The sequence below is a fragment of the Puntigrus tetrazona genome, chromosome 16 (assembly GCF_018831695.1).
Source record: "Puntigrus tetrazona isolate hp1 chromosome 16, ASM1883169v1, whole genome shotgun sequence".
Lineage (NCBI taxonomy): Eukaryota > Metazoa > Chordata > Actinopteri > Cypriniformes > Cyprinidae > Puntigrus > Puntigrus tetrazona.
In genome coordinates this window covers 22,879,478-22,891,169 of record NC_056714.1, presented here as the reverse complement: position 1 = coordinate 22,891,169, position 11,692 = coordinate 22,879,478, and the positions used below count along the sequence as shown (strand labels likewise).

General features: G+C 35.4%; 1 protein-coding gene across 2 annotated transcripts; it reads right to left on the bottom strand.

Moving 5' to 3' along the window:
- Positions 1-486: 486 nt before the first annotated feature.
- bnipl (BCL2 interacting protein like) lies at positions 487-10,497 on the bottom strand. Of its 2 annotated transcripts, none has more exons than XM_043260578.1 (10): positions 10,312-10,497; positions 6,650-6,730; positions 6,366-6,436; positions 5,518-5,769; positions 5,236-5,427; positions 5,057-5,159; positions 4,837-4,968; positions 2,507-2,593; positions 2,312-2,410; positions 487-1,459 (listed from the first exon to the last, which is right to left on the bottom strand). In XM_043260578.1, the coding sequence occupies exons 1-10, from the start codon at positions 10,353-10,355 to the stop codon at positions 1,435-1,437; spliced, it is 1,086 nt and encodes a 361-aa protein (XP_043116513.1). In that variant the 5' UTR covers positions 10,356-10,497; the 3' UTR covers positions 487-1,434. The 2 variants fall into 2 exon arrangements, with proteins under 2 accessions (XP_043116513.1, XP_043116514.1); XM_043260579.1 differs by lacking the exon at positions 10,312-10,497 and adding an exon at positions 7,923-8,073.
- Positions 10,498-11,692: the final 1,195 nt, after the last annotated feature.

Below are 11,692 nucleotides of genomic sequence, written 5' to 3'. Positions count from 1 at the left end.
AAGCATTGATGCCATTTTCGATAAGACCCTAGAATAATGTTTTTTTTTTTTTTTTTACATTGAGATCTAATGCATAGATTTATTTCCGTGGCAATTTAATAGATGCATCTGGAAATCAGTCCCGTTAAAAGTACTTTTAAGTTGAATTACCATTCTGTGGTTCACCCAAGTGAATTATTCGCAAACTATATTTCGTACTAAACATTGTTGACTTGCAAAACCCAACATCTGGCGCATACAGAATTACGACAGGAATCTGTAATTTAACCTTCCAGTAGTTCTCGCTCTGTTCCTGTTTGCGACTTCAATGCATAAAGAAAAACGTTTCACCTCTCAGCTACCTCACTTCCTCCCTCTGGCAGAGCTGGTTTCCTGAAAGGCGCAGGAATGTTTCCATGGCGACTCTCAAAAAAAAAAAATAAAATAAAAACTTCCACTGTTTCATCAGTACAATTAACGGTAAAATCCCAACATAAACTCAAAGCAGGTGTTTAATATAACCCTTTATTTCCTTAAATATCATGGAAAAAGATATACATGTATTATGTGCCGTTTTAAAGCTCCGGTTGTTCAAGTGTGGCCTTGTATAAATATTTGCACATAGGAGTCTATTAAATGAAAGCACATTCAATGGGCCACTATACAGGCAGCAGCAGCAGCTAAATATTAGAGAACATTTCCCAAGAAGAAAACCAGGCATGATTATAAGTGACAAGTATGTACAGTATAAACTGACCAATGCGGCTTCTTACAGCAACATTACACACACCATTTGTTTTTAATAGCTCTGATTTGATTGTGCTTACATACATTAAACATACATTAAATGCTCAAGTACAATGCATTTTACAGAATATATAAAAACTTATATATTTCAATAAAATAGAGAGTCGATACCACTTTACAAGACTTATTTCGAAAAAGCCAGATAGTAGTTTGAAGCACTTAAACACAGGTTCATACAGGTTTCAGGTAGCATGCATACAACAAGATTTTGTAACTATTTAGTGCAAATATCAAAACTAATTTGGGTATGATTACCACAAGTCCAAAAGGAAACGTTAGCGGGATTTCTCAGGCCTAAACACAGTAGGTAAAGGGTGCATTATGTGAGTTTCTACAGTCTGGGAAACATGTTTGTCTGTTTTTGTGTAACAGTTTAAACGCGATGACGTCAAAGAGGCTTTCATGTTGCTCACAGACCTCTCCTGACCCACCTTGCAGCGTGACACAGCTGCCTCTCTCTGAAGGACAACACTGTCTTTTTGTATTTCATCAAAGAGTCGTGTGGTAGGAAGCTGTTTTTCTGTCATTAAGGCATTTGCCCTCAAGCTTGACCTGTAACCCTAGTCAGCTCCAATTCCCACATGCATGTCACCCCGGTGTGAAGTCTATACAGTATGTACACCTCTGCTCTCTTCCCGTCAGACACCTTCACCTGTTCATCTGCTCATCATACCTGCAGAGCACAACAAATCATCTCCATCACTTTCTCCAGTGGCACTTTTTATTCAGTGAAAACAAGTAGGAAAAGGAAAGATACTTTTTGATACAAATTATTTTATAAATCAAAATAATTTATAAATAACAGGTAATCAAACAAAGTAGATTCAAACATATCACTTGCACAGGTACTTATTTTTAACTTATTTGAAACCGTGAAGAATTACATTTATTGATTGATATTGATTTATAAAGTACACATTTAATGATGAATTTGGTGTAATGTAAAATTATTTACAGAGAAAAGACTATGTATGATAGGGAAACATGGAGGAATATGGTCAAGAAATTATATCATTTTCACTGTTATAATGTTTGGTTTATTTGGTTGATTAAAATAATAATACTATTACATTTAAGAAATTTTGTAATTAAAAATTATAAATATATATATATATATATATATATATATATAAATTCAATAAATTATCAAAAAATATTGTAAAAATATTATAAACAAATGTAATCGTTCAACACAAAAAATACCAGTCAATGTCATATGTTTAAGATTAAGGTAATCATTTGCATCAAAAATATTATTAATTATGTTTCTTAAAAGAATTATGTAGAGGGAATTGGCCATATATAATGCGGAAAATAGAAATAATTCAAAATAAAAGTTTGTGTTTATGTAATGTCTGCATACTGTGTGTATATATATATATATATATATATATATATATATATATATATATATATAATATATATATATAAACAATATACACATGCATACACATATATTATGTAAATTTCATCAGCACTATATATATAATTGAGGTTTTTAAATAATGATACTTGATGCACTCACTGTCTGATGCAGTCTGGGATTTGCAGCTGGGCCACAGGAACAAACTCTGCCAGTTCTTGCAAGCTGTGGATGAAGCGCATCTTCCTGCTGAATTTCTCACTTCAAGACAGAAAGAAACAGGTCAGACTGAGGACTTAATAACGTTTATGGCCTTTTTCATCTCTGTTTGCTAAACTAATGATCGTCCGTGCTCACCTGATAAAGGGTTTGATGACGGTGATTAGCGCTCTCACGTACCAGGCCGGGTGAACCACGAAAAGGCCTTTCAAGTCTTTCCTTAACCTTCACAAAAGAAAATATATTCAATAACTCAATCAGAAAGCCAAAGGCAAATGCATTAGAACTTCAAACTATTTTTTTGGTGCAGGAACTGGTTGGTTCTCCCACTGGAGGAGAGCGATGCCAGCAGAACATGACGACACAAGGGAGCAATCACTGACTGGCACTAGCACCACCCCGACCCGTGAGAAACCATCAGAGGCAGGGCGTTGAATCACGGGACACAGACATTTCACTGCCCAAAAATCATCCTCAAATTTAACCATTTATATTTTGCTTCTTTCATGTGTCATTTAAGTGTTAGGCTCAAATACATTACCCTGAATAGTACAAAAATACTTTTTACTGATCTATGGTGGGGTCGAAAAGTCTGAGACTAAGCTTTTTAAATTAAATTAAATTAAATTCTACAATTTCATTACAAATAAATACAAATTCTACATTTAACATTTTTTTAATTAAATTATTAAGTAAATTCTTATTATTATTTTACTATTTATTTATAATTAAATTGTGGAATATAATGTAATTTAATTTAAAAGCTCGCTCTCCGATTTTTCGACCCCACTGTAGATCAGAAAAAAAAAAAAAATTATACAATACTATTTTATATTCAGAGAACTGTATTTAAGTGAATTATTGGTTTATTCCCTTTCTTGCTTTGCATAGTAAAAAAAAGAAACTGCGGAAAGATTAGCTAAAATGTCTTTATCACAGGGCTTTCCCTTTAGATTCAGTAGGATTCAGTTAATTTTCCTCCTCACAGTTCCTTTTCGTGCGACGTCATGCTTTTTTTGTGTTGTTTTCTTGTTGCTGTCTGTACAGTCAGCAGCTTATGAGTGATCTCAGAGGAAACTTCATGCAGTGACGCAACGGAGCCAGCAGGAATGACAAACCAGGCTTTCGAGAGCATCCCACACTCGCCAGTTCCTCATTTCCCGAACCGATTTCACATGATAAGATGACCTTGAATTTCCTGACTATACAAAATCCTCACATAAAACATTTATGAGACTGACCTTCACCTGGAAGACGAACTGTTAGACAGCCGTAACATAAGATAATTTACATTGTAATTCTTTGCTTCAGACCATTTCAGAATCCTGTGCTGATCCTAATCGCCCCATCAGGTTTATTTTGGGATAATGACTGGCCGGTTGTACATAACCAACTACATGGCGATTTTGTACGTAACATTGGCGTCCATCGAGAACAGCCACACTGGCCTTGGAGAGCGAACGCTAAAGTTTTAAACCTTAAAGAACTAATCCGCAATGAAGTACGCAATCTAAAAATGTCTAAATATAGCAACAAAAACAAGAAAACATGACAGCTGAGAACAGGTCAAGGGTTATCTAAAGGAATGTCTGGAAGAACTCCGATAAAGCGGCCTTCTATGTATGAGTCCACAGCATTCCTATCATATTTCATAAGAGGGGCATTAAGAAAGAGAGAGTGGAGGTGGGTTCTCATGTTTAACACAAGCTGAACCAAAGAAGCAGGAAGACTGTCACAGGCAGAGATTAGACACACACGCCCTCTTCTGGAACTGATGGAAAATGACACAGTAGAAACCAAAATAGTATTGTGGCCTTTTTAAGGCAAGTGTCTTTGTCTACACTAAAGTTTAAAGATACAGTAAACACAGTGATGCTGTGAAATATTATTACAATTATATGTTAGTGTTTTTATTTTATTTTAAAATGTTATTTATTTCTGTGATGGTAAAGTGGAATTTTCAGCAGGCACTGCTACGAAAATCAGTGTCACATGATCCTCCTTATTATTATCAATGTTTAAAACAGTTGTTCAGCAAATTATTTGAGAAAAAAAGTAGTTCTTATGACCACAATCTTTTAAACAGTTGAGCATATGCTATTGTTTTCTTTAAAAAAATTACAAAATAAACTTAAAATTTTAAAATTAGTCTTTCTCTTGTGAATTTGTTTTTTTTACCAAACATATTGATCATATCCTCTCTTGCTCAGAGGTGTATACATATTTTTTCTCAAATAAAATTATTTTCTCATCCCCAAATGTCATCTTCCACCAATTAGCAAATAGCATGCAGCATAATTTTTTTTTTTTTCAGGCTGTGCCTATTGGCTATCAGCCTTTTTTGTTGGCCACATGAGAGGGCAAAAATAGAATCAGTCAATAATACCATTACATAATAACATAAATTGATTGTTGTTTTCAATTATAAATTTTTTATCTTGACGGAAAAAAATCACAGAATGGCTGACCTTCTGTCGATGGACATGTAACACTGGCGAAGCCACTTAATCCCAGGCATCTTATTGCGAGGCGCCATTCCACACAGATACACCAATATGTAATTCTCAGACACCATCAAGTCCAGCGTGCCGATAATGTACCTAAATCCAAATAAACCATTCAAGTACAACATTAAAATATCATGAAGAAAACAGAAGTCACTGCAATGAAAATTCCTCCAAAATTTACCTGAAGAGATTGTCCATCACATACTCATAGTGTTCGGTTGTATTTTCTGGTAGGTAACAGGAAGTAAACATGATGATGGCCGTTGATCCGTCCCCAAAATATCCTATAAAAGGTCAATTTCAGTTGGTAAATAATTTCAGTGAGGCATGTTCATTCCAGCCAGTTCAACAAAAGCTCACCTCCATGTGAAAGAACTTGAAGGTAGGGCTCCAGAACGCTCATATTGACTTGGTAGTCTTGGCCTCCAATATGAAATCGCCTCCATCGCCGCCCACTGCTGTCCACCTGATCCAAGTCCAGGTGTCCCATTTCCGCGTGCTCGAGTAAACTGGCTTTTCTGATGGCTGCTTTGCCCATCCTTGGAAGATCATCTGCAGTGACCACAGCACTAGAGGTAAGTTCCTTTACTTAAGAAACTGATAAATGACACTACCATAATGAATGTCAAAACAACTGAATACCTTCCCACTCTAAGTCATGCATGCTGTCTGGGAAATTGTAAGACTCGCTGTCTGAGGGTGTCTCTAGGGCTTCCAGGTTAATGTCCATCTCTAGGTCATCGTCAGGAGATGGTGAAAGAGCAGAGGCATCGAACTCGTCAGACTTCATGCTCCGGTCAGTAGAGGTTTTGTCCAGTGTTAAACTAAGAGTTGGCGCTACTAGTCGCTTCTTCCTGACGGTATCACCTGTAAGGGCCAGGCTAGTCGGTGGGACTAGTGGAAAGAAAAAGAAAAAGGCATTACACAGGTATATATTGTGTGTACACTACTACTAATTTTACTAAATCTTTATTTTCATGTAGTTTTTAGCTACTTTTTTCCATTCAAAGACTTATAACAGTTTCCACAAAAATAAAGCGGCAAAACTTACTATAGTATTGCTAATGAGAAGAAGAGTTTCCTGATTAGATTACAATAATTTTTAAAGGACTGTGTGACACTGAAAACTACAGTAATGACTGTTGATACTTGCCAGCACAGTATATTAATAATAATAATTAGTATTATTATTTATATACAGAATATAATATACAGAATAAATCACATTTTAAAATGTACTAAAAATATGTATTTTTTTTATTGTAATACTAAGGGAAATTGTAATGTTTCATAATACTACTGTTATATTTACTGGATATTTAAGCAAATAAAAGCAGACTTGGTCAGCATAGATTTCTTTCAGAAACACTGAAAATGTTATGACATACTTTTGAACTGTAGTGCATCCATACATGAGACAGATATTATATTAGAGACAGATATAAGAGGCATATATTTTGGCCAGTAACTAAATGGAGAAATTAGGTTACCAGGTCTGTTTCCCTCAGCTCCAGGGCTTTCCTCTTCATCACCAGGACTGTGTGTGTCCTCAGGAAGAGGTCTACAAAGATCATCAAAGATTAATCCCATTTGCACTTAATATAAACATAATAAATATGAACATAAATAAGGTGCATGCATGATTCATTTATTTTTTTTAGGTAAGTGGTTGCAATCAATTTATTTTCAACTAAATTTGTTTATATAAATGTAGCTAAAAAAATTGTTTGCAACCACAGACCTTAAATTTTTTTTTCAGTATAGTGCAGTTTACCTGGGGAACTCTTCATCCTGCCATTCCTCCCGGAGCTCCATGTCAGGGATGAAGGCCGATGTCTTGCTGCTTTCTGAATGCCTATAGGAATACATTGAAAATGCACAGAAAGTTAAAGGGACTTTTTTTTTTATTAATTATTAACATTTAATGATCCGAAGGAAAATAACATACTCCTAAATTCTGTCAAAACAAAATTCCAGGTTTGTTTGTTTTAATTACACAACAGGTCAGTGCAAGATTAATATATAGAAAATATTTAACATACAGCCATTTGGAAATGTTTTAAATGAGAATTGATTAAATCTTTAATATACTATTAATCCTTATAATTGCAAAAAAAATGTACCTTATGCAAGACTTTCAGCTACTACACAAAAAAACTAAAACATCTTTCAGGTCTTTCATACCTCCCTTTGGCGAAAAACAGCGTCTTCTTTTTTTTCAACTTGGAATTCAAATCATGCCTTTTAACCCCTTAGAGGTTATAAAAAAAAACGTTTGTACAGTTTTGTTGGAACAACTAAATCTGTTCATCCTGTCTTTGACTACTACTAAAATCTCTGGCTGTCATAATGAAACTCATCTCTTCTTAAGAGAAGAAGTGAAGAAAGTTCAAGCACTTGGAAAAATGTTGACATGTAATGATGTGTAAGCAGATCTATTATTTTCCAGAGCAGAATAAGTTCAATTCAGTTAAAGGCAGGAAAAAACACACTATAGTAAACCAAGGCAAATGATCAATAACCTATGAACCCTATTAACCTGTAACTTAGTACTGGTTTTAGATAGATAGATAGATAGATAGATAGACAGAAAGACAGACAGACAGATAGATAGATAGATAGATAGATAGATAGATAGATAGATAGATAGATAGATAGATAGATAGATAGATAGATAGACAGACAGACAGATAGATAGATAGATAGATAGATAGATAGATAGATAGATAGACAGAAAGACAGAAAGACAGATAGATAGATAGATAGATAGATAGATAGACAGAAAGACAGACAGATAGACAGATAAATAGATAGATAGATAGATAGATAGATAGATAGATAGATAGATAGACAGAGAGATAGATAGATAGATAGATAGATAGATAGATAGATAGATAGATAGATAGATAGATAGATAGATAGGAAACTCTGTAAACATTGAAAACATTAGAAACAGGGCTGTGTACACTTGAAACCTCGCTAACGCCCATCACATTGCTCTTTACGGACATATGTAAATAATGGCAGTGTAAACATGCTAAACTCACCTTTTCACTAACCTCGTACGGAAAATGCGTCTCAAAAACAAACCGCCTTTTCATTTAATAAAAAAAATACACATACATATCGTAAAAACGTTACAAGCGCTAGTTAAACTGATTTATTATAGGCTACTGATGTTGGTTATAGCAATGTACCTTTACAACGACAAGGGCGATTCTTTCTCTACCTCACCCAAGCAAAGCACCTTCATGCCTAGCACAGAATCCAGCCAATCAGAGTGCGTCACACCTGATGACGAGGCCTCCGCACCTGAGAGGATAGTTTCAACGCCCCGCCCACAACCCTAAAGCTGAACACGTCCAATGCAAGCCCGGGGCATCATAGCTACGGAGATTAGATCCATTAACTCAAATGGGTTATAAAAATAGGCTACCTATTCTAAAATTGTTTATGCTAAATAAAATAAGACGAACAGCTTTGGGACAAAACACTTTAAACTTCAAAAGGTGTGATTAGTTTTATGAAATCTTTCATCCCGAAGGTTTTCTTCCTAGGCTATTTCTCCTGCCAGTTCAACACCACCACTCAAACCCTGGTGAGTTTTAAAGTTATTTTAAGCTTTAAAATGTTGAGTAATTAGTGCCACAGCAATATTGTCAGCTCTGTGACACAAGCTGTAAAGAAATTGCTTCAATTAATTTCCTTCATATTAGGGAGGTCCTAAAAAAACATAAAAAGATATAGCCTCGTTTAATACAAGTGTGGTGTGCAAAATCACTACATTTTCTGACGCTGATGACAATTTACTGAACTGAAAACCAGTTGGAAACCATCAAGTAATCTCAATTCTTTTATTTATCCAATAATCTCTAACATTTGAGATTTATTTTTGTGTCAGATATTTGTGTGCAATATATGAATATTTGTGCAATATATGCATATACTTTCATGCATTTTTTTGTGAGAAAACAGCATCTTTTGTATCTTGTATTTTCTAGCCACAACTCAGATAGCTTATACTGAAGTAACTTGTCAAATACTAATATAAACTTCAATAAAAAACATCTTGTCCTCGTTTCTACCCAAGTATTTATTTACGTCACCACATTTATTATGCAGTTTTTCCCTTCCTATCGCCTTCCTATCCTACGTCAGCACATGTGGTAATTACACGTGGCACAACTGACCAGAAAATCTTGTTTTGTTTTCAGCTGATTCCGGGCAGGTAATGAGCCGGTGTGCTCCTGCTGGCAGCAACATAAAAGCTTCTGTCGAAAGTCACCTAACTCAGCCTGTTTCTGAGGTGAAGCCATCATCAAATTCATGGTGTTGTCTTCACTTCAACCATGTAACCTTTACGTACGCTGTTGTCCAGCAAGACTCAGAGATTGTACGTCATTTCAAACATGAGGAGGCTTGTATGTTGTTAGCTACCGACTGACTCGCCAGTCAGTACAACATCGAGATACCTTTGTGTAATCTCAAGCCCAGCGTTTCCTATCTGAGACCTTATCAGATGTCAAAATGTATTTTAGGAATCGTGTAGGGCGTTTTTTTAGAACAATGTATGACAATCGCGGCAGACAATATGATACCTCCACTGCAAAGCTTGAAGGTGTGTGCCGTTTCGGCGATTGTTCTGGATGTAACTCTCACAAGATTTAGTGAAATAATCACCTGTTGTGAAAACCTTTGTCTTGGCTCGTAAGATGCTACAGTATCTCATTCTGTAACTTACTTTTAGTAAGGATATAGGAGCTATTAGTCGTGTCACGCAAACTCCGAGCCTTTTTATGACAATAAGTTTCATGCATTCTCTTCTTGTCCGAACATGAACATGGAATTTGGTATGGATTTGAACAAGTCAAAAGACCTTTTCTGTGATTATAGTAGTATTAAAAGCTTTAACATCATCCTGACATTGATGTTTTTCTAGTGGAGCTAATGGAAATCAAACATTAAAGATTACAATATTTCCCCCTTTAAAAAAAACTTACTGAACTGTACAATTTTGACCAATTTTTTACATTTGGATTTTTAACGTGACTTTAGAGTTGTGTAAACACAACTGATAGAAAAACCGATGGTCTATCAGATGACAGGATATGAGGAATGATGTCTTGCTGTGGTTAGGTCTAAAATATTAGTCAAGAAGATTGGCAAAAGTGGCGGAAATCAGTTCAACGGCGACTTCCTTTTTCTGAAATCCTCTTTCTAAATAACTAGATACAGAAGTGCTGAAAGGATTTCTCTAGTGTCTTTCTGCCGTACACTTCACGGCGCAACAGAACAACTTGTACGTTAGCCGCTGGTACATCCAGCATGCACTTACGACTTCTTATGGTACTATTGCAAATATGTTTTGACCAGGTATTATAGTAACTGACCCTTAAGTCATTATGCATTACTTTATCATTGTAAATTTTGACTTACCCATTTTGCATGTACCCTTCCCTCTTGTCTGAGTAAGTCCCCATGTCTAAAGTCTTTAAAAGAAAGTGTCTAGATTAGAAATGCATTCGGTGCACTCAGTTGCTGACCATGACCTGAGGTGTTTCATGAGCTTCACCAGTTTCAGTGACTGTATCTTGTGTCTTGTGTTAGGGAACTCACCCTGACTGTCAGTACAGGTTTTTCAACATTTCTGACTTCTGCTGACTGAATTGTCTGTCTCCCATTGGTTCAGCTGCTTTGAGCACTTCTGCTCCCCCACAGGGAAGGCTGGGAAGGTGGAGGAAGACGCCACAGACAGGCTACATGGTCCTAACACCCTTGAGGTTACAGGCCTTTTTAAAAGACAATTAACTGCTCCAGATCTCTAGCTGTTTATATTCAATTAGGTACTGTTCAAAAGTTTAAGGTCAGGAAGGTTAAAACTTTTGTTCAGCAAGGATTTCAAAAGAATGCTGCTCTTTCTGTTCAAAGAATCTTGAAAAAAAGTGTCACGTTTTTTCACATAAAAAGACTGCATCCTCCAGAGAACTGCATATATCATCAAGCCTCATTTTTTCAGTTAACTGAGCATTATATTTGCAATTCATAAGCATAATTTACACCGAATTAAGAATAACGGTCAAATTTATAATTGTTAATATTCTAAAATAAGATCTTTGGGTCTTATGCAGTCTACAAATGCGACCTCCGTTGGACGCAAGTCTTCCGTTTGAGAAACAGCCCAAGTTTCTATCCTTATGAATGGACCACTGAATCCAAATGATTTAACATTAAAAAAATTTGAATAATTCATTAACAAAACTATATGCTTCTGTGTTCTCTGTTAGGAACTTTTTTCGTTAACCAAATGGAGCAAAAACAATATATCCTTTCAATAAATTTAAATTCAAAAGTATATTAACTACTCATTTTGACTCTTGTATATCTACCTTTTTCATGATGCAAAAATGGGCTCCACCATTTGTAAATTTTATGGGTATAGCTTCCGGTCCCATCCGCATCCAGCTTTTTTTTAGCTGTACAAAACCCTTACCTTTGCTGCGTTATAATAAAAATGGGTGTTTCCTATCATGTTATTTTATTTATTTTTTTTAATTATGAACACACTGGTGTCTATTACAGTTTACTGCACGTTGTTATTTTCCAATAATTTCTAACGAACCAGAAGCCTCACCCATAGACTTCCGCATTCAGGAAAAAGGTGGATAATGTCAAATTGGCAATAATGGTTTTCATAGAACCTCCCTCTCTTGGTCATGTCATGGTACATAACTAGGCTGTATATTATAAATATGAAAGCAAATGTGCATTTTTATTTTTCTTCTGTGTGCAGTTCATTTGTTTAGATTTTTCAGCGAGA